Source organism: Netta rufina (genome assembly GCF_964035555.1).
Source record: "Netta rufina genome assembly, chromosome: 10".
In the NCBI taxonomy this organism is placed as follows: Eukaryota; Metazoa; Chordata; class Aves; order Anseriformes; family Anatidae; genus Netta; species Netta rufina.
This window is the reverse complement of record NC_140133.1, coordinates 1479695-1507330: the sequence shown is the minus strand read 5'-3', so window position 1 is coordinate 1507330 and position 27636 is coordinate 1479695. Positions and strand designations below refer to the sequence as shown.

At 36.0% G+C, this 27636-nt stretch overlaps 1 protein-coding gene across 4 annotated transcripts; it reads left to right on the top strand.

The window, feature by feature from the left end:
* The first annotated feature begins 2562 nt into the window (after nt 1-2562).
* On the top strand, nt 2563-27590 carry CCDC66 (coiled-coil domain containing 66). Of its 4 annotated transcripts, none has more exons than XM_084292814.1 (18): nt 2563-3056; nt 4057-4121; nt 5927-5949; nt 6994-7417; nt 8387-8522; nt 8714-8817; nt 9795-9919; nt 10601-10723; nt 13301-13554; nt 13929-14013; nt 14892-15053; nt 16799-16943; nt 18880-19343; nt 20498-20535; nt 20827-21113; nt 21553-21680; nt 25651-25737; nt 26368-27590. In XM_084292814.1, the coding sequence occupies exons 4-17, from the start codon at nt 6994-6996 to the stop codon at nt 25732-25734; spliced, it is 2559 nt and encodes an 852-aa protein (XP_084148940.1). In that variant the 5' UTR covers nt 2563-3056; nt 4057-4121; nt 5927-5949; the 3' UTR covers nt 25735-25737; nt 26368-27590. The 4 variants fall into 4 exon arrangements, with proteins under 4 accessions (XP_084148940.1, XP_084148941.1, XP_084148938.1 ...); XM_084292812.1 differs by having other exon boundaries at nt 2565-2649; XM_084292815.1 differs by lacking the exon at nt 4057-4121.
* The last annotated feature ends 46 nt before the right edge of the window (nt 27591-27636 follow it).

Here is a 27636-nt window from a genome sequence, read left to right as displayed (position 1 = left end):
CAATTCAAAGTAGATATCCAATCCTCTAAGTATTGGCCACACGTTCAGGTCACCAGGGGGCGTAACAGCAAAGACCTGCGATGGCAGTAGCAGTGGGGAGGCGATGGTGTAGAAGGATCGATCCATGGACGAACCCGTAGCTCCCTCACTGTCTGGCAAACCACAGTTTCTGACTGTGGCCCCACATGGCTCTTTAAGGGCTCAGAGATTGCTCACCAGGTGCCGAGCAATCCCACCGCAACTCTGTCGTTTTTAGTTGCAGAGTCCCACACCTTGACCTCAGTTTGGTCCCATATTTCAGGATCATAAACTGTCGGATTGTTAATAAGGAGAATAAGCTGTAAGGTTACCAGGACAGTCTTTGTTTCTAAGGACATACATGTATGATTCCCCATAATGCACAGCTGCTTACCAGTGTGAGAAACACTCTGTAGCCAATAACTTAGGCTCAGGCAAGGATCTCAGTGAAGTAGTAATTTATTTGTGATTGTGATGGCAGGCGCCCCACAAGCAGGAGAGTGCACCTACTAGTTCCAAAACACAGTTTAGATACCTTTTGATGACAGGACCCTCCCCTATTTCCCCACTGAGTGGGTAATCCAGGTTCACAATCTATCTGATGCTTCACAAACAATGTATGGCCTTCAGTTGCCAGCCTGTTAAATTTCAAATTTCTTTTGATGTTTTTACTGCTTGAAGTGGTAATGTTTCTTCACTTATCTGACTTGACTTAACACCGTGATTTTCACCTAATAGTCCTAAGGAGTCTGGTTGTCTCCATTTTACAAGGTTGCCTGTTAAGCTTATCACTGCAAGCATATCTCAATACCACATTGTTGCTCTAAACAATGTAACTGCAAAAACAACATTTCTATTCCCACAATTCCCCCCTTTTCCTCTTTATAAACTGTTGATTTTTGCAAATCTTTTCTCTAAGGTCTAATTTGGTAGATATCTTCTTCTTCTTCACTTTCTTTGCTTTCCATCTCCTCATCATCACCTTATCTGAGTAAAGGTGGTGGCTCCATGGTCATTTGTTTCAATAGTGCAGTTTCAGTTAACCACTGTACTAGTCCTCTTACACAGAGGATAATGCAGCAACCAATGGCTGTCAAAACTCCTACAACTACGATCAAAGATGTAAATATGCCTAATTTTTCTGCCAATTCACTGGCAAGGGTGGTAAACCCTTGCGTTAGAGCTCTAGTTACTGAGCCATCTGGGGCAGTATTGATGGGTACAAAAGTGCAACAATGGTTGCTCAGTATCACACACACACCTCCTTCCTCCACGAGCATCATATCTAATGCTATTCTGTTTTCCCAAGACATTTTGCTTGTGGCATCTAGTTGTTCAGTGATTCCTCTTATGGCATCCCTTGTATAATTTATGAATCTCTGCTGATTATAATAAATGTAATGAATCCAATCCACATTCTTATTGATTGTGTTATAAATGAAGTCTCAACTCAATCTGAATTTTGTAATATTTATAAAACAAATATTTATAAAAGGTATAAAAGGCAAGTAAACAGCGCTGAGTGTGCGGGGAGTCTACGCTCCACCAACACGCACACACGAACATCAAACATTCTAAACATATAGAACATGGCTTTTACATACTAAACCCAAATATGCCTATACATACGTACAATCAGGAAAGAACAAACAATCCTTTAAGTTCCATGACTTACTAAACTCGAGTATGCCTATACATATGTAAAATCAGAAAGGGTAACAAACAATCCTTTAAGTTCCATGACTTATCAGTCTCCATTTTCCATTCCTTTTGAACAATATGTCTCGCTTCAAGTTGTCAAGCAACTCGGTCTTCAGGCCTTATGTATCCCATTCTTCCCAGATTGAAGAAAAACATATCCATCTCCTTTTCAAGGCCAATGAGGCCTGGGTCAAAAGGCACGTCCAGGTCATCAGAGGGTGTAACAGCAAAAGCCTTTGATGGCTGTAGCAGCGGAGGGGCCGACAGCGTAGTAGCCGGATCAGTAAAGGAGCCTGCAGCTCCCTCACTATCTGGCAATCCACACGTTTCTGACTGTGGCCCCACATGGCTCTTTAAGGCCTGAGACTGCTCACCAGGTGCCGAGCAATCCCATTGCAACCTTGTCATTTTTAGTTGCAGAGTCCCACACCTGATGTGGTGTCCCTATCTTCTCGGGACTTCACAGGAGGCGCGTTACTGAGAAAAATGTCAGCCTCTCTTATCTTTGCCATTCCTGTAGGCCCTAAATCAAAGTCCCAGAGACTTGCTCGCTAACGTTACCAATCAATAAATGCCCTGTGAAGAGCTAGGAAGTAATATTTGGAAAAAAGTTCTCAGGCAGCCGCCCGTCCCTGCAAAGGGCAGACTCAGCTTCCGCAAGGCGTCTCTGCAGCGCCCCAGGGTGCACCCCCCTGCAGCCCCGTAGGGCCACAAGCCGAGAACACCCCCCGCCAGCAGGACTCCATTCCCCACAAGCCCCCGCTCCGCCATCCCCTGCAGTGTGCGAGGAGCCCATTGGCTCCGCTGAAAAACCTATCGCCTACCGCCTCCTTGCGCGGGGCTGGCAACGGCCGTACACAGAGCGCGGGCGCCCGAGGCGGACCCAGGCACCCCTCAGCACCCACGGCCCGGTCGCGCCATGAACCTGGGGTAAGGAGCGGGAGCGGGGCCCTCCTCACGGCCGCCTGTGGGCACCGCCTCCGCCCCGGTCGCTGCTGGCGGTCCCCGCGAAGCCCCGACCCGAGCCGAGCCTCGCCCCGTCCCGTCCCTCAGGGCCCTGGAAGAGGCCCCGGGCCTGTCCCTGGCCCTCAGGGCCCTCAGCCGGCCGGAAGACCCGCGGGCCTGCCGCAGCCCGCTGGCAGCCTCGGGCCCCTTCGCCGTGTTAATTGGAACGGTGCTCAGTAGAAAGCTACGAGTGCCTGGGGTTTTCAATGAAAGGCAGCTTCAACATAAACTTTATTTTGAGTACCCCGAGAATGAATCGGACAGATTTTCTTAATTACGTGGAAGAAGAAAAGGCGTTGGGCACTTTGTGCTCATAGCGAGGCCTTCCCATGGTTTGTTTGTTTTTTTTATGTTTGTTGCGCGTGGGTTTTTTTGTTCGCTTTTTGTTTGTTTTTATAAATCCTTATGGTAACATTTGTTCTACTTAAAACAAATTGTACTGTTATAAATTTCGAGTCAATTTAGCTTTGTAAGATTTATTTATGGGGTTAATAAAAGGTAAGTAAGCAGCGCTGGGTGCGCAGGGAGCCTGGGCTCCTCCAACACACACACACATTACATCAGGCAACTGTTTTTTATGCTTCTAGGTCAATACATATTCATTATTCATTACTACTTCTAGAAAAGGCAAGGTTATTATAATTAGTTCCTGGAATCCGAACCCTCCCACTGGTGCATGCGTTATCAGTCTCCAGTGGTCCCTTGGGGAGTCTCTCATGCTGAAGGCTCGTAGTCTTCCTCCCAGGCTTTGTCCTTGTCCTTCTCCTTTGTCCATCTTGGCCAGATATCAGGGACTTGCGTAGCGTCCCATGTAGTAGTCACAATAGTTAGCAGTTATTCTGAAACCCCTTTGTTATCGTATCCCCAGATATCAGAGACTCAAGGTTTACCCTTCAAGCCCTCTATTGACATGAATTGCTAGAACATTCCTTACAGTACTATTTTGCATGGAAGCATAGTTCAAGACTTTAGAATGCAACACTTCACAATGAACAGTGCAGGAATTCACAGAGATTGTTTAGTATTTTTTCTAGAATACAGTGACACCTTCACTCTAAAGACATACCTTGTAATGGGCTAATCCAAACTTTCCAGTATCATTAATAAAAATGTATCCTTTTTGTGACCTGTTTTCTTTGGATTGAGGAACTGCTCACAAATACACAAAGTTGGAGACTGAAAGTCCACCTTGACCTACAGTAAATATAATGTTATAATGGACTACAGTTGTTTTTGTTATTGATGTAAAGATCTTAACCATTACCATATTACTTAATAGTTCAGACTTCTCTCTCTCTCTCTCTTTCTTTCTCTCTCGTTCTCCTTTTGCAGAGATGGACTGAAGCTTGAAACTGAAGTGTTGGATGGAAAGCCTAGGCTAATTTTGGCTTCTTATGGTATTTTTTCAGTCATTTATCTGAAGTAATTTTTAAAGCTTCTTAAACTTCTAAGCAATATGAACCACAGCTTTATTGAAATATTCAGATTAGGAAGAATATTTGTACAATGCTATTACGTGGCCCTCTTAACCAACTTGCCACTGGTCTAGGTTGATACTGAACATCTGAGTAGTCTGTCCACAGGTGAACAGCTGCCAAATTGTCTTGACAGTTTAGAGCTTGTCTGCCTTCATAAAATGTTAAGTACTATTGTATATAGACTGTCATAACTACAGAACACCTGCAACTTAGTAGCACTTATTAACAAGGAAAAAGCAGCTTAGTAACTCCCTGCTTAATTTAAAATTCTATTATACCATGCTTTTGAATTTAAAGTAGTTTTAGTATCTGGCAACTGAGATTTATCATTTTCAATGAGTTGTTTATTTAGGCCAGATCTCATTGCTACCACACTAGAAAAAAACTCTCATATGTTAATAATTAAACTTTATTAAAATCTAGGGTTTTGTTTTATCAAACATAAACATTTATCAAATCTATACAAGCATAAAACCATTTTCTCTAACTGATGGCATTCAGGGTACAGGAATTCTCCATTTAATGCCCTCCAAATTATATTCCACTTTTTGCTGTCAAATGAGACATTATGAGAGTCAACAAGCAATACATCTACTGGAGACAAAACCTTGCAACACCTCTGAAACAGCAGCGCTACAGCTTTCACTTACCTCAAACGTAGCTCACATCATATATGGAAAATTCACTGACCCTATTCAGAGGGTCACTTTATTATGGGTAACACTCTTAATTATAATTAAAGGGTAACACTCTTTATTATGGAAAATATGAGATGGTTCACAATTTAATGCATGGCTCTCCAGGAGAGATTTAGCATACTCCCAAGTTTTAAAATGTTCATCTAAATGGAAGACTATTAATAGGGTGTTTTGCAGAAAGTCTGAACGGTTAGTATTCTCCAATGCAAAAAAAATTCAGGAGCTACCAGTGCAAAATGTATGACAACCACTGTCAGAGCAATGATTGCATAGTGCAGCTGAAGCAGCGTTATCTTCAGAGATTTGTTCCACCAAAGTACCATTCCACTTGTTTTCTCCTCCTTTTCCCTTACCCATGTGTGCAAGATTTCTCATGTTGAGTATCACATTCTCTCTATTAACCAGTATTATAATATTCTTTATTATTAAGTATTATATTAAACATAATATTTTTGTAACCACCAGCTCTGTGCAAAACTTGGCTTAAAATACTGAAGAGTATGTATACTTCAGGGCAGCAATATGGGGGAACAGTAAAGGGTGGTGCGATTATGAAAGTGTTGTTTCTTTAGGCTGTAAGTGATGGAGACATAACATCATGTAGTATATGGGGTTGGATGCATGGACTGTCCTGGAAAAATGTGACACAGAAAGCAAACCAAAAAAGCACAATAAACAAACAATTAAAAATAAGCCATAAACCTCTGGGATCTCTGGGAAAAAGAACAAGTAGCAGGGGAAGATCAGACTGATACAGTAGTTCTATAGATGACTGAAGATAGATACTGAAATATATCCAGATGGGTTTTTTGTTTTGTTTTCCAACATACATTTGAAGTGTATATTCTGATTTTTTTTTTTTTTTTTAAGTAAAATAATAGAGGCAGATGTTACAGGGAAAGTACTTGCCCCACCTTACAAAATAGCAGATGACTATAATAGTTTGTGAATTTCTTAAGATCTGTTTTTCAGGAGGAAGTTGCTGTTAAACACTGCTCTCATATATTTGTGTTTGTTTCCCAAAAGATAAATCAAGGCTTTCAGTGAAGGTAAGTGAAGAAATTACTTCTCAATTACTTCATACATTATACTCTTCAATTTGTTAACAGACATTTGAAAACACAGTTGAAGTGTCTCAGTGTTTGTAATCAGTTATGTTTATGAAAATGGATTTCTCAGGTTCACATCATACAATATCCTGAGTTGAAATGGACCCACAGGGATCATCGAGTCCAACTCCTGGCTCCACACTGAGCCACCTAAAAATTAGACCCTATGGCTGGCAGTGTTGTCCAGACAGTTCTTGAACTCCAGCAGCTCAGTGCTGTGACCACTGCCTTGGAGAGCCTGTTCAGTGCCTGACCACCCTTTCAGTGTAGAACCTTTTCCTATATCCAATCTGAATTTAAAAAGAGTTCAACAACAACAACATCATCAACACAAGGTTGAATTTTAAGTTATATGACTACTTTTACCTTTGCAAAATGCTTTAGTTTGCCAATCAGGAAGTCACCCAAATTGGAACTTTCAGAAACCCTAAAGGGATTCTGGTAAATATGATCTGAAATGTATTTTAGTCCCAGTGTAGTTGTATAGGTTGTCCCTGTCTTAGTAAAACTGGAATGCAGTGAGCAGGGGAACCAGAGCAAGTCTGTACTTGTGAGATAAATACGAGTGTATATCAGGAAGCCTGGAAAGGGTAATGTTATTACAGAACGGAAGAGTCAAGACTGAAATAGTTGTGGTTGTTTCATGAAGACATATACCTGTTCAAAGCCATACTTCAGAAATACCAAAGAAGAATGAAGGAATATTCATGGATTCTTTTAAATGTTAATGTCAAGTAATTTTTCATGTCATCTTTATATATTCAAATTTAGGTGCTGTATCTTCATTTAAGGTATTCCTAGCACTCAAAGATATTTCACTAGTTTAAGCATAGTTTCTACTGATGGAACAGAAAGGAAAAATGACTCTTTTACCTGTTGCTTAAATGTTTTTGTTTGGTACTTCTGAGAATTTATTTCCTTAGCTTATTTAATACCTGGTGAAGTCTTACTTCTTTTTTTTTTTTTTTTTTTTTTTTTTAAAAGATGGGCAATAAAGCCAGAGTCCCTAAACAGGTATTGAGAATAAGGCATACTGGACATATTCTGAGGTCAACGCAGAATGCCTGTATCAAGCAGGAAAACTTAGCAAAACCAAGGAGTGAATCATGCTTATCAATGACAAAAGGTGAAAAAATGCAAGTAACTAAACCTTCTTCAAATGAAGCCACAGATAGAGATCACTCTTTGATTTTTCAAAGAGATAACACAAACAGGAAGCCTGATTCAGAGAATCTTGATGTTACAAAAAGTAAACAGAGACATCAAAATCCACATATACACGTATCAGCTGAAGACCTAGGAAATTTGGTGTGTTTAACACAAGAACAGCTTCAACAGATTTTGATGACTGTAAAAGAAGGAACTAGAAGCATCTTTGAGACTCATAATGAAAAGCAAGAGGAAACGGGTAAGGTGCATCCTGCTGTAAAAGTACAGTTTCCATACAGATAGATGAAGTTTGTTTCATGGAAATGGAACTAAACATGAAAGTTTAATTTTGAATTCATAATTTAAGTTTATTTGCATGCTGCAGAGATGTTACTCCAATGGTCTCTGACAACATACTGTTTGCTACTATAGATATGAAATTATGAAATTGCCTATTACTGTTTAGGAATCAAACATGTTAATGCTAACAGTAAAAATTAGGAATTGCTTGATAGTACTCTAATATTTTGCAGAGTAAGAAAGCAAGCAACTGCCAACGTTTTGTGCTGAAATTAAGTATTTTACATTGAGGAAAAAGATACATAGTGGAATGGCACTGTACCATTACCATTATAAGTTTGAAAATAAAAAAAAACAACACACAGAGTTAGGACTTTCTGGTTGTATGAAGATTTTAGGTATTGCTATGCATCTCAAGAGCAGCAGAGACATTTTCCTCTGGCCCCAAGATATACATGCATCTTTTTGCCTAGCTGTAATACTACTGTTGAGTATTACTTGTTTTGCAGTCCTTATAGTGCCACGTGTGAGAACTATTGTGTATGTTCTTGTATTACATCTTTACTCCTGTTTGTAGACCTATGAAAGAAGTCAGCTCTTTGTCACCACAAACAAGACACACTGAAATTAAGTAATTACAAAACAGAAATTACTTTTACTGAGTACAAAAGTCTGAGCTGTTTGTCAAGTAGAAGCATTTATTATAAGTCTAGCATTCTAAAAATACCCTGTGAAGTTTTAACTTACATGCCTTAAACATGCAAGCAGAGCTAAAAACCGTTCTATTAAAGAATGTCGAGTTTGCAAGTTTCTTGTTTTTAAAGTAGTAAATATTGAGAAGTATTTAGTGGGCACACATGCTTTATTTACTTACATGTGGATATATATGTATATATTTACATTAAGATGTGTTTGTATTCTACTACAGCCGCTAATGAGTCATCAGAGGAAAACACAAGCTTTTTGGAGAAATGCTACAATGAAGTTTCATCTGTTCCAGATGAAGCTAATTCTAACTCAAGCAGGAAACAAGAGTCATATCTGCAACAAGGACAGAAAGTTATGTATGTAAATCTGTGTTATTGTCTACAAAAAAGTGTCCCCATTAATGATTAATATTGTTAATCTTCTTATTAAAGTAAGAATTAATATTCTTAATCACAGTAAGAATATATCTAAAGGTAACTTTTAAATTAGTATTCAAAATTTAACAGATAAGCTTTTTTGTTATTATTTTTTTTCTATCCTCCTCTAGAAAGGAGTCATGGAAACCAGCTGACATGTTTACTACCTTGGGTGAAAGAGAAGGGGAGAAAGCCTTGTTAGAATTTAAAAAGACACAATGGAAGAAAGAATTAGGTAATTACAATACAGACTATTTATATTTGATCAATTTAATATGCTCAGGATGCCAAGAAACCTTGCATTCCTTATGCTTTTATAGATCTACTTGTATCAATGCAATTGCTACAAATTTGGAAGTTACGTACTTTCATTTGTCTCTACGAAAGATTGACATTTATGAGTTTCAAAAAAATCTGTAAAGAAAAATCTGTAACATATTGTGTGCTTCTGAACAAAATATTCTTGTAAACAAGTACATTTGTTTATACTTCATATTGTAGGAGTTACTGGCTACTGATTTGGTCACGTTCTTTCACTCTGATAGCCATTATCATTAACAAATGAGTTTGCTTATTTTAAGGGAAAAGTGTTGCCTTATCTACCATTGTGACTGAATGTTGGTTGCAATCTGACCTTGAAATAGTTTGCAGCCTTGCCTTGTGCCTAGCCAAAGGGAATCTGCAGCAAATTGAGAGTGTTTAACACAATAAAAAAGCTTAATTTGCCACAGGCTTTACGTGATTGATATACAGGAATGTTTTGTTTTCAACTTGGATGTAGACTATTCAGTTTGATTCTGCACTGTTAGTAGTTTGCATTTAGTATTACTAACCCAGTGCAGCTATAGAGTGATCTTAGATTATTAGTATTAATAAAAAATGAGAATTGAATTTTTAATTATTATTATTTCTCTTAGTTTTCCCTCTCCTTCTCAGTTATTCTTAATCCTTCAGTGTTTGTAGTCTTCTCAGAGATTCCTGTTACCTCCACATCTCTGGGCAGAGACTCAGCAGCCATCCTCTTTAAGAGCAAAATCACATTTAAACTGATAGCTCACACAGTAGTGACTTCATCTAGTAGCCCTTTTTACAAACCAAACTGTAGAGCCGGTGTGCCTTTTTAATTATTTATTTTAATAAATGCATCTACCTGCCTGTACTAGGAATTCTCACCAGTTTTGTGCACTTCCCTCCCCACCCTTCCTCCTGAAGATGAACAGGTAGCACTAAAGAAGAAGTTGAAAGAAACTTTAGAAGAAGAGGTGGGTTGTTTCTGGGCAAAATCTGGCAATCAAAAAACACATACTGAGAAAATGGAAACAGCTAACCCAGATAAGGTAAAGCTATCAGTAGAAACACTGAAGAACACAGTTTCCACTGCACTGTTCTGAAACTGTTCAATTTTTAATTCATACAAGATTTTCTTTTTTGTACGGATCCAGCAGTAACTGGTAGCAAAATCAAATATCAATGATTAGTTTAAGCTCTCTGAAGTGCTGTCAACTCCCTATATCAAACTTACCTGTTGCTCCAGTTTGTTTTACAAATTAATATATTTATATCATGAACAACCTGTTTCTGTCTTTCCACGTTGATTACTAACTAAAAGGTATGAAACTTTTCCAGCTCTGTTTTGAGGAATAATCTCAACGGTTATATAATTATTTGCATTGTTTATTAGCTCTGCTTACAGAATAATAAGCATAGTCTTTTGACTTTTATTCTAACTTCTTTCAGAAAGTCAACTGTCACTTTGAGAATGCTGTGTCAGATAAACGCATTCTCAGGGGAGACTGCCTCTACAGTGAAATTGATTGCTTTCAAACAGGATAGCTTTGTATCTGCTGTCAGTTATTACAGTAAAAGCAAATGTCTTTTTTTGTGGCATACTCAGCATTCCTAGAAAGTGTTATCACCTTGCCCCCATAAGAGCTTGTACATAACATGTACAAACACACTGTACTCAATACATATTAATGGTTGCTACAAGTAATAGATTGGCATTTATCTTATTTCAGGAAGCTGTGCCACAGGAACAACCTTCAAAGCATGAGCAACAGAAGAAGTGGCTTGACGAGCTGGACAAACAGAAGGAAGAAGCTAAGCTACGAAAAACAGAAGAAAAACTGAATTTATCAAAGGTATCTGTGGTTTAGAGGTACTTTTTGGAATAAGAGCAACTTTTATTTCAACTTTTGGAATAAGAAATAAGAGATAAAATTTTAGATCTAATGAACTAGCGACAAAGATGTAATTGAATGCAGCACATCCAGTTTTTCAATCATAAACTCAAGAGAGCTGCCTACTTAGCCAATAGCTGTTCCAGTATTTGGTGGCAGAAAACAGTGTGTCTAGTTTGATGAGAACAGTGGTATTACCTCCAACTCCTCCCCCCTCCTGACACATCGTAGTTTGAAAGCACCAGGGGCTGGAAGGTTTTGTAGAGACAACAGCCAGATGCTATGCAAAAAGAAAATTCCTGTAGACTACCAAAGAAGATGAGAAGAAAAAGAAGGAAAGTTAAAGACAATCACAGTGTGTCACAGTGGTGTTCACATCTTGTTTCTGGAAATACTACTTTAAGACATACATATGCACACATGTACACATTAATGAAGCTTTTTAAACATTTCTACTCCAAAAAGGATAGAAGAAAGTAGCCCTACCTTTTTTATCCTTCAGTTTTTTCAGGCTGTTGAACACAGGTCTCTTACAAAGGATCTCAAAGGAAAACTGTGGCCAATATAATTGCTTTGCAGGTCAGATATGTGGAGACTTAATACTCTTGACTGGTTTGGGCAAGATGTCTCACACCGCTTCAGGTTCTTTATATGGAAGAAGACTTATTTCCTTTACTGTTACTATTTCTATCTTACTATTGATTTTAAGTTAAGTGAAACATTCTCTGTTCTTATACAGACCAATATTGACATGATCTTCTAAAGTCTCTTGTCTTTTGAAATGAAGAAACACTGTACTATAGCTAGAATCCAGATTTCCAAATTGCTGTGTGTAGCTTTAACCCAGGATCAAACAATCCTCTTGCTGTGTATCAGGTATATTCACTATTCTCAGTATTATTAGTGAACAAGAATCCCAATTACCAAAACTTGCCTGATATGAGCATTCATAACCTACAAACTTCTGTATTAAAAGGCTGCAGCTTTTACTTTCAACTAAAGCATTTAATACAGCAATTACACAATCCCTGCACAGAAACTCATCATTTCAATTCCATAGTTCATAATGCTAGAAGAGAGCTTTCCTAACCACCTCCAAAAAAACCCACCTTCTTGCTAAGGTTGGTCACGTACTTACAGGTGACACCACTTTGCAAACTGAGCTTTATGTTATGAAAGCAACACAGCTGTGAAAGGTCCCAGCATTAGCTGCCTCATTTTTTTAATTTGATAGCTGTGCCCTGGGGAGATGGATGTAGTTACCCACCTTACAGTAATCTCACTTCCAGCCCCTTTTGAAAGAAAGCTACATGTACTTAATCTTGTTACTTCAGCATCTTATTTTCAGGTCTTGTGTCACACTCTCAGCCTTTCTACATATTTCACTGCAGATTTACATAAGAATAAAATAGATTTTTTTAACTGCTCTTGTGTGGTTCCACATTAATGTGTTCAAAGGAAAGGCAAAACTTAGGAAACAGGAGAAAGAATTATTTGGATTCTTATTATTTGGACTAAGTGTTTCTTGTGTCTTTTTAAATAGGTATAAAACTTTGCTTAAAGAAGGTGGCTTTTTGTTCAAGGAAGTGACTCGCAGAAAGCTTTAAGTGGATTACGTTAGTTTGTTTTCTGTAGAATGCAAAATTTGAGGGAGCTGTTCCCCAGGCCTTCCAGAGAAACAAATCTTCTTTTATTGAAAAGAAAAAAACAATTTCAGTACCTACAGCAAAAACAAAGGTCCCTTAGGTAAAAATCTTTTATTAATGAAATATTAAAATATTCAGTTCCCATCATGATGCCAAAAAAATAAGCTCAGGTGGTACAGAATGTAGACTTAAAAAGCCAATATGCTACCTCTAAAGAAGTTTCAGGTACTTTGCTAGGATTCTTGTGTTTAATTGAAAATGACGGATGGTGTGGGTGGAAAATAAGGCTTATTTTACAATGGGCCTGTCAAGCTGAAAACAGGAAGTAATGGAGTAACATCTCTGCCCAGTGCACAGTAATTCTGCTATTATCCACCATTAAAGCAGAGGCGGTAAATGTGGGCTGGTGTAAAGCATGCCACTTGTTCATGTTATAAGAGAGAGAATATATACACAAAAGGAGAAGAGTGCAGTACTATTTGAAAAAATATGGGATGGAATAGTGATATAAATTGAAAAAGCCATAACAAAAAGCCTGATTTCATGTTAGCTTTTTTTTTTTTTTTTTTTTTAATGTTGTTTTGTTTGTTTGTTTTGAACTTTCTGGTTTGTTCATTTGTTTGTCTTTGCTGTCAATATAATAGAAATATGTTGGTGCTGACCAAGTGTATTGATCAGCAGTGTAATTTCTGATCTGACTTGTATGCATCAGAAATAGTTCTGTTTGCCATCTAAGAAATTAACTGCTCTGTGTATTGTACCTCCAAAACAAAGATTTTCAGATGTTCCTGTTGTACAAAATACGTATTGTCTAACTCTTTTGTTAACAATGCTTTATAGAAACAATGTAATTGAGCACATTTCCATTTTTTGTTGCTTCGTATTTATTTAGGCTGAAGAGCATGGCAGATGGGCAATGCATTTTGATTCTTTAAAGAACCACCTTAATGCTAATGCACAACACCCTTTAAATGGAATGTACAAAAAGCAGCCTGAAAGTCTTTGCCTGTCACCTGACCCTAAGGAGCTGACTGCTTTTGTTCACCCTTTTTCACCTGCAGCTTTAGGCAACCTCATGCCCTCAAAGGTGGAAAATGCAGAAAAAGTTGCTAAAAGCAGTGCTTTGGATCACAGTCAGAAAGTCAGGTGAGTGAGCTTTGAAAGGGTAACCATCTTCCCAGCTAATTCATTTCTGTCACCTCCTCAGAAATTAAAAAAAGTGCTTGAATAAGATCCTTTAAAGCTGATCATTAGATCTATCTCATCTAGCTTTTGCTTTTTTTTCAGAATTACATGTTGTTTCACCTTTGCGAGACACAAGTGCCGCTGTTGTTCATTAATAAAATTTACTGCAAGGTTACTTTCTTCCTTACTCATTACAATGAACTGTATTAATTAATGCAATGTGATAACCTCGATATGAAAATATTACTTGAAATCTAACTGAGACTTCTAATTAAGAAAGGCTTTAGACTTTCCTTTTTATGATTAAAAACATATACACATTTTCTTGTTTGTAGTTTCCTTCGTTCAATGACAGCTCTCCTGGATCCTGCACAGATTGAAGAGCGAGGCAGACGGCGACAGAAACAGTTAGAACATCAGGTAGATTTCTGTTTTAAAGTTTAATGACATTGTAATGAGTGGATGAAATGTAGTTTTGTCATATGAATAAAGCATGACATTTAATAATAGTGAGGCAGTTGACTCTCATTCTTCAGATCATGTTTACAATTGTTTAACATTATTCCTCTCAGAGTCTACAGTTTTTTAATATTTGTACGGAGTTGATTGCATTTCTGTGACAGAATTCTCACCTCAGAAAGACACAACACAGACTTTAGAGCTCTAATAGGTTTTGTGCACATTTTTTTTAGTCTCCACTGTCATCAGGAGGACTGATACTTGCATATACCCCTTCCATGAATTTTGAAATTTTATCTACTTTACTGCTGCCATTCCCATTACTTTTTGCACTCTTAACTGAACATATATCTTCATGAAGATGTCTATAGCACAATGTAAATAAATCTTAGTGTAAATGTAATGATTCTATCTGCTCAAACTGTTATTCTTGCTAGATCAAAGTATATTAGATAAAAATCAGACCACTATTTCTTCACAGGCAATGTACAAAACAATTTTTGAAGATAGAAAAAGAGATTTGTTGATCTTTGCGCATTTTGTCTTCAAACTGCTTTGCTGGGCTGGTAGTTCAAAAAAAATGGGAAGGCAACTACATATCTTTTGAGAAATTAGAACAAAAAAAGTGTTTGAAATACTTTTTCGTTAAGAATGAACTGTTAGACAGCTATTTTCTCTAGTAATGTCACACAAACTAATAAATTGTCTTGAATAAATTGTCTCTCTTTTAATGCTTCCAAATCCAAATATTATACACATACATGGAAGTATATGAGTAAATAGATTGTAGTATCTTCAATTTTATACCTTTTAATTCTACTTTTTTATGATATTACCAGAAAGCAATAATGGCTCAGGTAGAAGAAAAGCGGAAGAAGAAACAACTGGAGGAAGAGAAGAGAAAATGGGAAGAACACGAGGAAGAACAGCGCCTAGCACGAGAAAAAGAACTGATACAGAAACAGTTTGAAGAAGATATGCTTAAACAAAAACAAAAAGAGGTGGTTTTCTGTATTTTGCTTAATGCAGATAAATGGACATTTTTTACTGATTTATCTGTATGTACTAAACTTAGAAGCTATGAATAGAGGGAAGACTATGTTTTGATTATTCTAGTAAATTACTTTGATATACTATTTTTAAGTAGAGTAAAAGATGACAGGATATATTTTGAAACTGTGCAAGGGATTTTGCCACATCTCCACTAACATGACCATAACTGCTCTAAAGCATGAACAAAAGTCCTTCAGAGTTTCAAAATGATAAACAGACTTTTGCCTACCAAATTCAGAGTCTGTAATAATACTATTTTTTGAGGAAAACAGTTCCTCACCTTCAAAATGGTACTGCCTCCTCATTTTGAAAATGAAAACTACCTGAAATTTCTACATTTGAAACCAAAATCTGTTTCCTCAATTAATATAGTACAATATAGGTTTAAGGCAAGTTTTTTTTTTTTGGACAAGGGCCTTTTCAGAAAGATGAATGAATAATAACTGGCAAAAATGCACTTGTAGTTTTAAATAATGTAGAAAAATACACTTTAAACATAAATTTTAAATTAAAAAAATACCTCAAAGTCTGCGATCCAATTATTGTTGTTGATAAGTTGGTGCTTTTAAGATGGTTCAGTATCATGAGCTTTATCTAACTGGATGTGCTTTTACTCTGGATTAAAGAGTTTCCAGAATATAATTTGGAAAAATTGTTTAAAAAGTTGTTGATGTTCTAGAACTTTCACCTCTGTAACTATTGCTGAACTTTCAAGCTTGTTTCATTTAAAAATTAAACTGAAAGTAACATTTTGACCTTCGGTGTACACAAATTTCACATTTTTATATATTCTTAACCTCTTACAGAAGAATCTGTAGAAGGTTAAAGCCATACTCTTTTCTTTTGGCACAGTAGCAGCTATAAGTGTTAGCAGAATTCTGCGATGTCATAAAACAGACTGTTTTCAAAAGCATAGCCTCCTCAAGAACCTGCAGAAATACGGATGCTTGATTTCTCTGCATTTTCTGGAGGGAAAGGTGTAGAATCTGCGCGTAGATGCTAGAAGAAACTGCTAAAAATTAGGAAAAGTCATATTTCTATGTAATAGCTCAGCTCCTTCCAAACATGTCATGCTATCAGTTTTGCTTTCACTGGCAAATGCAATGGAATGGGGGTATGAGATGGTAGTATCAGTTTGGATAGGAGTTGTTCCTTGGCCCAGTCATCTTGAACCCACCGGGTCTAAAAATATAAGCCTCAGATTTAGGGATGTTCTGCCTTTGTTAGGGAGCTTTCTACTGCCTCCTTTCTGTGGAAATAGGAGGAAGGATTCTTATTTTTATTTGGGCTTTTATTTCATTAAACCACATTGATGATAGATAGCTGAAATCAGATAACATTTATGAAAGGATTAATTTATCAGAAAGGAGTTAAATATCCAAATAAGCAAGAGGATCCAAATAGTAAGAGGATCTAGATGCTGGCTTTTTAATGCTTGGATTGAATGCCTTTCATCAGCACAGCAGAATGCAGAGCTTCTGAATTTACCATTAAAAACTTAAATGTTAGGTATTGCGTCTACTGAACTAGTTCTTGTTGTTTTTTGTTTTTCTTTTGGTTTTGTTTTAAATGCTTTACTCAAAAAACGAATGTATGTTGACATGATTTCTGTAAACGTTGGGGTTTATATGGAGGTTAAATAATCCTATTTTATTCTCAAATGATCACATATTTACTTTTTTTTTTTCTAAAGGAACTTGTGACTCTTAAAACAAATGAGATCTATCACACAATGCAGAAAGCTCAAGAATTAGCACAGAGATTAAAACAAGAACAGCGTATTCAAGATTTGGCTCAGAAGGGACATGACATTTCAAAACTTAAGAAGAATCTTGGTGGCAAGTACCAATCTTTTCATATTCAGTTTGCTTGTTCCTGTGGTGTTTGCACACAAGGTGCCAGTGTTCTTTCTTTGCCAGTCTGCATTTGTAATAAGGCTCCTTTGCCTCAGGAATCAAATTTCATTTCAGTTTATTTAAAGAGCCTTCAGAACAACTGTCGTTGTTAACTAATACTACTGTATTTTAGTATATTACTATTATTATATAACTTCAAATGCTACATTGCATAAAGGAAGAAATACAAGGCTGTCACCAGGAAGGCATATGGAATATTCAGACCTATAAATGGTCAACTTGATTTTCAGTGAAACAGGCAGAGTATTCAGATCCGAATCATAGTTCTCAACCTTTTGCTTTGCGTTCTAAGCAACAATAGTTTGATAACCTGATAGCATAGTTTAAATGGAATATATGTTGCTACATTTAAAAAAAAAAGCTACATTAAAAAAAAGCCTTGATTCTTTTCAGGTGACACTGAATTTGAAAATTGTAATACTGACATTTCATATCAACGTCATAACTTTTCTGATGACATTAGCAGTAATATTGATCAGCAGACTTCTCGGAAAGACACCGCTGTACAGACAGGTACACAGCCCTTCCACTTAATTACCCTGGTGTACCGAAATACAGGCAGTGGAACAGCATATTGGTGTAACTGAGCAACGGGGCCAAATCACTGTCATTCAGAATGGAATAAAGCTAGCAAGAAATACTTGGACAGACACAGGCATATTAGAGTATTACCATATATCACTGTATTCTTCTAAATAAATGATATGCCTATATAGTTGTTACCTGCCAATTACAAAGTCAAATCAGCCAGTCTGAAGTATGGTGTTGGCTTAGTCATGGTCACAAGCCGTGCAGGACTAAATTTATTAAGGCATTTAGTTATATATTTTAGTACTCTTCAGTGTGAATATTCACAGGCTTATATAACATGCTTTGGTATCAAGCTGGGATGGGTCCTTAATGAATCCTTGAAGATGCTGACAGAAATACTGTCATAATCTTGGAATTAGAAAACTAGACTAATTGGAAAATGAAAGGTTATATTCAACCATTTAGAAAAGCTTTTTATAATTCTTCCTAAATATCCAGACAAAATTGTGGGTCTATGTAGATGGAATACCTGCGTGTCTTTACCTTGATTATGTATCACACTATTAAAAACAAACAAACAAAAGAAAAAATAAGTATGATTCTAAGTCTATTATTCTATGAACTTAGTATACATTCATTCATGTTGTAGGTGAGGCCTCAATGAGTAGATTGAATGGAAATATATAGTTGCTTTTTACCTTGTATTTAGAAAATTACTAGCTTCTTAACACTTGAGAAGAGAAAGCTTTAATTTATTTGTATTTGCATAAGCAAAAATTAATGATTTTGGTTTTGATAATGCTGGTAGAAATTTTACTAGAAATTTAGAGCATTTACAAAGTAATTAATATTTTTGTATATGCCAATTAGTAAAGAAAGAGGCTGGATTTTTAGTAATTTAAAAATTGAACAAAATATTTCCATTGGAAGACAAAGATTAGGAAAGTAAGTTTCTGACAGTAGCACTATGATTATGACCAAACCATCAGCATTCTAAAGTACTAAACAGGAGCTGTATTTTGCTCTTAACCAGTGGGTACCAGGGATAAAACTGAATTTGGCATTTTAAGATAATATAGTTTAATTTTACTTACAGTTTAACTTTGCAGTGACTTGATTTTGTTCTCTAATCTTTTTTTTTTTCTCCTCACTCAATTTGCTTATATTGATCTTATATTTTTCCACATCAAAAAGGATAAAAATCACCATAAAACTGTAGCAACTGGTTTTTGAATAAAATCAGCAATGGTAGATTGATGTGCAGACAACATTCAAACAAGTTATTTGAATAACTTACACTTGAAGTTAAAATACATTTTATTTTTAGATGACTGTAATACTTCAGCATGTATTGATTCAGCTGAGGGAAGAACTATGTGTTGTGGATCACCTGATATTTCCACAGAATATAAGGAAACCTTCAACAGCAACAAATATCAGAAAGAAATGCAGTATACAGATAAAAATAAAATTTCAGGACAAGAGAATGGTGGCATCTACAGTGAGCTATACGAACAACATGCAAGAAAAGAAAGACAAGTTAAATCTTCACAAAAACATATTAAAAGACCTGACTGGAACATAAACAAGCCTGGGAAAAGATATATTCCAGCATCAGAAAGATACCCTAAACAGCTACAAAAACAAAGGGAAGCAAACAAAGTGAGACGGCAAATGGAGCTGCTTCAGCTGGTAGAAAGAAATACCCCTAGGAATCTTTGCCCAAAAAACAGATCTCCTTCACCTCACGAAGAAATGAACATGAAGAATAAGAGACATAGGATCAGAAAGGTAACTACATTTTCTCTGGCACAAATGATGAGTATTTTTAAGACTTACTTCACTCAGTTCTGCCTGGATGTAACTTAAGCTCTGAGAATTTTCACCTACCCTTTGCATAAAGAACAGTACTACAGCAGTGTTTTGTTTACTTCGTGTTTGTGTTATGATCAGAACATCTTGATTTTTGTCATTTATTGTTGTTTCATTCTGCCAAAGCATGTATTTGATATAGTTTATTATTGTTTCATTATGTAAAAAGGGAGCTGGATTGAAAGTAGTGTGTGGGATGAAATGGTATCACTGACTTGAGCATTTTTGTCCATCGTATAGTGGTGCTGGTTAATAGATCAGGAGTACCTGTCCAGTTCTTATTTCTGCAAAGAATCCTTGCTACTGAGGATGTACTCTAATGTCATAAAAATGTATACTTCTTAACGGAGTTGGGTTTTTTTCTTCCCCATTTGCAGTAAGCATGTGTAGCATGTGGCTGGGAAAAAACAATTCGCATATAAAAAACAATTCTCATATAAAGAAATACGATTAAATATATTCCTGCCTGCTCTCTCTCTCTCTGTATGTATGTATACATACATAAACACCTACATTTCTCTCACCTGCCAGTAGAAAAAATGCTGGTGTTGAAAAGGTGTCCACCTTAATATTGTTTAGTCATTTGCTTATTATGGCTACATACACATATTTTAGAAGCTGTGGGTAAAAAAAAAAAAAAAAGGTTTGTGAAATTACATAGCTAGATAGCTGTTCACATAGGTGCCTTTGAAGATTTATTCATCTGTTAAACCAAGTTTGTTGTTTTTTAATCAGATTAATAGTAAATCATATGATTAACGGTAAATAAGTTTTGCATGTATGTTATTGAAAGCTAAATTTTCAAAAATTCCTTTCCTGAAAAAAGGGGTAATGAATTTTAAGCAGATTTTTAAGACAGTTAAGCTGTGTGTGATACCATAAGAAGCATTTTAATTTAATTAGAAAACTTCTACTGACTGTATATAACAATAGGACCTTTCCTTTATTAATCATTGCTTTGGGCTAAACTTTTCAGGAATTTCAGAACAAACTTGTTTTGAGAAATAACAGTGTTTAGTATAAAAATATGGAGGGTTTTTATTTTACTTTTGACTTTCTTGGTTTTCTCCTAGGAAGAACAATTACATAAGAATAATTTGAACGAAGAAAGGTATGTCAATACTCTGCCTTAATGCAAAGTATAAATATATAGATAGTAAAATATGCATGCTTTTCTTTCCAGATTTTTAACTGTTTTAAATAATTCACATGCATCTTGTTTTCTACTATTAAAAGTACAGAAGAGAAGACAAAACAAGCTAGTCATAAACAATAAATAGCTAGTATAAAGGCAGAGTAACAGCAGAAGTGCAGTCTTCTGAGCATTTTTGTCTACTTTTTAAGAAACTTAATCGTATTACTTTTGTATTTTTTATATGTTAACTGAAATTGTTTCATACAGGTCTGACTCACCACCTGTTCCAGCAGTTAAGAACAGGTTACACCAAGTACAACAAAAACAGACACATACTTCTAATTTCCTGATGCACAACAACAATAGTAGAAGAGAGAAAAATATCAAGACAGATGCACAGCAGAGGAGCTCCCCTCCCCTAGTTACAGAAGCTGGAAGACCTCTGTCTTCACAGTTCATTCCGTATGTTCGAACAAATGAAGTGTATTATCTTGATCCAGAAGCACCAGTGACTAGACCTTCAACACATGACCCACAATATCAACAGTTGAATGGTACTGAAATGTATTATGATCTGATTCATGTAGAAGAGATGTTGGAGTGATTTAGTTCAAAGTGCTACATTTTGTTCAACTTGATATCTGTTTTTTACTGAATTCTGCTGTAACCCATGTTTGTCAGAGCACTGTACAGAATGCCTATACAACCAAATTTATACTTTGTATTAAAAAAAAAAAAAGCAAAAAAAAAAAATAATTCTTTTATCTGTCCTTTTCTGTTTATTTGTTTATCTTTACTGAACGACAATTGCACTTCTCTGGCATTATTACATACAGATTTTGGTCTTAGGAACCTAAGTTGTATTTGACTTAAAGTGATCACAATCTAATAGCAACCAAAACCTGATTTTCACAAGCTGTGAAAATCTAGTACAAAATTAGAACAAAATGTATAGGAGTATTGTTAACTGATTTGATATGTATTTATTTTTAGATTCTTACCAAACACCACGACAGATATTTAGCTCTGATCACACTAGAGATCCTCTTCTAAATCCTGATGTAGTTAAAATCAGAGAGAGACAACAAGCAATTCTCAAGGGACTGTCAGAATTACGCCAGGTAAGCAAAAAGTCATCGATAAACATGTGTGTCTACATACCGAAGTCAAAATGAACATTGCAAACTATTACATAGTCATAAGTCATAGTCATTTTTAATTCATTTTTTTTCTATCCTATAAGTTTTGGGCCTCGACCTCTACCTTTCCTCATTAATTTTGCTTTAGTTAATGCATTACTTCCATCCTTGGACTGTTAAGGACTATGAACTACGTAGTCCTTAGATTTACTATGTTAAGGTGGAATACCTGAGAAAACTTGAAAATAAGAGGAATGACTTTATTACTGTCCAGGTATTGATATAGGATTACCTATAGTAAGAATGTTTCAATATCAAAGGGAAAAAAGGACAGTATTTTAACAGAACACTCAAACCTTTGTTATACGACTGGTAAGCTACTCATGCCAGAGTTATGTAGATGGCACAGAAAGTTAGAGGGGTGGTAATCGAAGTATCAGGCCTGGAATATTCCAATCTGTAAATATTATGTGTGAAAATCCTTATAAAATCTTTCCGAGATAGCTGTGTTTTTGCTAATGTTTAAAATTCAGGATTTGTCAAATCAGTCAGGTGTTGTGAGTAAAAAGAAAATGTAATTTGGTGTAATAACACAGGCAACCAGAGGCAAAAGCCTGTCTATGTTTATATACATTGTTCAATTTGTAGTAAGTTACTGGTAACTATTAGGTCTTCAGGATTGCCCAAGGGATTTTGAACAAGGCAAGACTGTCTTTAAGGATGCACACATTGCAGTAGATTTAAGAAGCACAAAGGTTATAGTTGGTAACTGTGAAGTTACGTATTTTTCTGTTTGGAGTCAGAATACCAAAAAAAGATACTGTCAAGCTTCAAGTTATTAAAACATGAGTGAATTTGATACTCTACCTGCTAGCAGTGAACCGTGGTCCAGAGTAGCTTCAAACCGCAGGCCTGGACAATCACAAGAACAGTTTTCTTTCATGCTTCTAAATGGTCTGATAGAGGACTGCAAGACAAAAAAGAAAATTTTTCTTTAGGTTTGCAGTTCTTCCTTGAGGACTATTAAAGATATGTGTGTATTGGTATCATCCTTTTTTTGAATGACTCCATAGTGATATTAGTGACTTTATTATTAGATTGTTAGATCTAATTAGATTGTTTTGTGATTAGATTGTTTATTATTAGAATATTAGATTGTGGCTTTTATTAGATTTTTTTTATTAGATTAGTGACATTTATTATTAGATACAGTTTTTTAGAAAAATTATATATAGCTGAAAAGTAAATAAATGTATAAGAAGACATATAATAAAGCATATACATAGGAGCACTATTCATTTTTCTTTAGATTAAAGGAGAAAATTGTGTAAATGATCCAAATTAAAGAAGGAAACTGACAGACTTAAGTACAATGGAGTACCATTAGTTAGCTCCTGGTCTGCTTTAGAGAAACACATGTGCATACCTAGTGCTTCAGTAGCAAGTAAATCCCTTGCACAAATGAGGTGTCAGCCATGGCATACTTAACCTGTAATTTTAGAAAAGATGTGACACAAGAACACTGAAAGGTCAGTTTCTCATGACTTCCAGGTAGATTTCTCTAGATAGATGACTTTCTTCATAACTAGAACATTAGGTCTTTCCTAATGCCCATTAATATTTTTGTTAAATATCCACAACTTCCAAGTGTTTTGTATTCAGGCTTCATTTGCCAGTGGTAGTTCAGTTAAGAATGAAGCTGACGTCTTCAAAGCATAATTTGAGTTTTGTGCTTGCTGAGGTGAACAAAATCCATGAATATTTAATGAGGCTTAAAGTTCATCATTGTTGGCAAATGTAGGAGACACAAGCTTGGGAACATTTTTGCTGCACAGTGAGTATTCAGGCCCTAACAATATCTAAAAAGTAACATTAAGGGTAGTCTTTCAGTGAAGGTTGGTTCTTGAAGAGTTAAAAAGTTTTTTAAGTTCTTTTTAAAATACCCTAGCAGCTACAGAATGCATTTAGGACATTACCTGTTGAACTGAGGTGCTCTATCTGTTTTGGGTTGGTTATTTCATTGAGAAAGACTGAATAGTGCAATATTTTGTATGAAATATAAGCAAGCCAAAGAGCAGAGTTTAGTTTTTCTATTTCAGGAGATAATCTAGTCTTGTTTTTTTAAATGATAATATACACAATTTTATGTATATATATCTATCCAATTAATAGTTTCAGGATACACATATCTAGCTATATTTGGCCAGTCTTTAGCCTTTAAAACCCATATAGAGTATATAGAAAAATATGATCAGGATGTTTTAGTAACAGTGTAGCTGAACTCATTGGACCCTGGATACACCAGTGAAAACTAAAGGGCCACGAGGGCCCTCTTCTGCCCAGGGGAGGGTGAATCTGTAATGGTATTTGTTACAACTCAGCAAGTCTCCCTTTGTCTTAGTTGCTCAGTGAAGTCTTCTTCTGTATTTCAGGTGATGGCAGTAATAAGAATTATCAGCAGACTTTAGTTTTCTTGCTTAAATCAAAGTTGTCAGTGGAATAAGCCTGAGTTTCTTCATCCGGCAAAGTGGACTAAGTATTTGTGAAAAAAGAAGTCAACACTGTGTTCTCTTTTTTAAAAGACACAACAGCTACAAAACAGTCAGTACATACCAGAGCATCTTATTTTCCTAGGGCAATAAAAACACAATAAAAACACTTGCTAGCAGGTTGTAGCCTATAATGGCTAACTGAGCGTGCTGACTACCAGCAGGCTGTCTAAGGACAGGCAAAGCAAGAAAGCAAGAACTTGTTACTTGTCCCTATGCGTGTATTTCCCCTTACTGTCCTCTAAAGCCCTTTTACAGTACTTCTGAATAGCCCTTTTTTTTCTTTCTTTTTTTTTGGAGTGTTCAATGTTTTTTGTTTTTTTTTTCACTTCAGCTCAGGGCCATTTTAAGGCAAAAAAAAAAATATTGCTTTTGTTTTGTAACTTGCTACTAATTGCAATAACACTCTATAATAAGCGTCATTGTTGCAAAGGGACTAAATAAGTCCACTGACTCATTAACATAAATAGTAGTTACTGCTGTTGATTAGTTATAAAAAAAAAGTAATTTATCAAGTAAGTGAAAGTAGGCAGCTGCTGCTTTTGAAATAATGCAAAGTGAAGTCTAACAGGCTTCTATGCTAACTTAAGCCTGTTCTGTGTGATCTGTCTCCCCTTCTGTGCCACTAGGATGGCCAGTTGTTGAGGTGCTGAGCTGTAACATCAGCCTAGAACCCTTATTGTTGATAAAGGTCTTGCAATCTAACATTGTTACCATTGTAGCTTTTCTCTTAATACTGTCTTGGTACCATACTTCAGACAGATCTAAAACAGATAGCAAGGGGTCACATGCAGCTCCTCATATGATCCCGTTAATCACAGTAAAAAGACTATTTCAAATTTATGAATGTACCTGACACAGCTGATATGTATTACTTCTACACATGGCCAAAGATACAATCGTAAGGATTTTTTGTTACAGGTTTTCTCAATTTTCTAGTACCAGAGCAGGAACCTTTTACGTTTGAGCATAAATGTGCACATCCTCATACTTCTGTCACTGTTCTGGGTCAAAAGGTAACACTCTCCTTTGTCTTAGAGAATAATCAATGCTAATACTACAAGCTGGTACTTATCAAGTTCTGGGGTTTGGCTTCATAAAAGACCATGCTAGAATACTACAAGTGTCGTGATGGCACACAAGACAGTAAGTTAATACAATGAAAATGCCATGTCTCTGCTGCATAAGGCATCCCTGGAAACAGGCTGGGCTACCACTTCAGTCACACTTCAGCAAGTCTTTTGCACGAATCAGGAAAGCCTGAGTTCCCTCCCTTATGAATGCATTATGTTGTACTGCTTTAAGTTGTGTGTTTAAACAGCATTGCACCTCACTAGCACACTTATTAGTTCAGGCTGCATAAGGCAGGCAGAGCATTCATGTTTATATTACATTTATTTTAGGGCCTCCTACAGAAGCAAAAAGAGTTGGAGTCTGGACTAATTCCCACCATAACTCAGGAAGAGAATTTTATTTCACCCTTTTGAAAGGTACATGTTCTTAAAAATGTAAAGGCAGAGCACGTTGCTAATGTAATTAATTGTGAACCATTTTATTATGCAAATTTTGATAGTATTACAGGGTTACATTGCTTTTGAGATTGAAGATACATTAAACTAATGATGTTGTGTAGAATGGTCCTCATACTACATGAAGACACGTCCATTTAGTAGAAACCACCAAGCCACTGTACAAAAATGGATGTGTATGGTACTGTTTATGCATTTTTTGATAAAAAGATTAAAGAATCATTCCGAATGGCTTCAGGAGTTGGTAGGTATTTTTAACTACATAAAACTGCTTGTACTTACTCAGACAGGTTTTAGGCTTAGACAAATTAATTGTCTATTAACTTAATCTCAGATTTTAACACCACAGCGCTGCTGATTGCAACATGCACACATACTCCCCTGACCCCCGTTAAAACAGGATAGCAGCACTTAATGTTGTAATGGCTGGGTCCAAAATAACAGAATGCATTTTAAAGAAGTCAACTTATAAGTAGTCTGAACAGGTCAGCATTCAATGCTTCCAGCCAGAATAGGAACAAATGCATTTAAAATAAATATTTTAGCCTTCAAGAGAAAGGATAATTTGGGGTAAAACTGTTTTTCTTCCAGATCTCTGCAGAAGATGCCTAACCTGAATTAATTTTAGTTGATATACAATAAAACCACTGAACCTCCAACCGAAGATTCCTTCTAGGAGCAACTGTTTTTTAGAAATAACCTGACTATGAAGGTACCTTACAGCAGTAGCTGAGGGAATAAATGTGCACTCTTTCCTCTCCCTTTGCATGCCAAGTCATGTAATAGGTGAGAATCTATAGTTGACATTATACTTGGTAAAACAGTTTTTCCACAAAATTCATTATCAGTTTATTGGTACAAGGGCGGTTTTTTTTTTTTGATAGATTACTTGCCTGGTAAGATAACTGCTAAACTACTTTGGTCATGGTTTGTTCCTAATTTAATAAGTGAATCAAACAATTAATAGAAGAGAAGCTATTCAACATCAGGGAAAAGTTTACCTTTTTGTTTTGAAAAAAAGACTTTGGACAACTTGAAAACAAAAACTGTAAACGTAAGAGTTGGGGTATTAGTGTATGTAAAGGCATCAGTGAAACTAAACAGGTAATTCTGACACACCACAGCTACTTTTCTATCAGCTACTGTTCTCCAGAAGCCTTTGATTCAGAAAATGCTGCATGACATGAGTGAATTACAGAATTGCTATAGAAAATGCAAGGTTAACTTAGCACATGGGAAACTAAAAAGGACAGCATTAAGAAACAGACAGATCTCCGTGTTTATGACAATACTAGTTTTAAAAAGGAGAAAAGCAGAGTGATCGCTATGCTGAAGTAGGAGAGGAGTGAGAGGAGTGAGGATTTTCTAGTGCAAAGCTGAACTACCACTGTCATTAAGACTAGCTTTGTCCTTCTCATTATTCTAAAACTACAACGGGAAATAAAAGTTGTAAGATCATTCTGATGTTGTTCTAATAAGCATGCAGCTTCAAAATTAGACAAAGATAATTGCTAGTTATGAAATAAAATTTGGGTACTTTTTTGTGTACTTTGAAAACAGTATAAAAACCACAGACAATGCAATGTGCTAGCAAGTCCCTTGTGCATTAAGAGTTTATTTTATTTTGTAATGGAACTGCACCATTAATCTAATTGAGGTATTTTGCCAAAATCCAGTCATTAAAATAACTACACTGCCTTATAGCTATGTAAAAACATTTGTACAAAATTGTGTCAAATAAATACACAAGTTTTGATATTTATGTAAAGAAAAGTGATTTGGATACTCTTACAGTTAAAAAAAACTTGCCGTTTCACATATTTTAGGCAAACATTCAGTTTTACATTAAAACAGACTTCA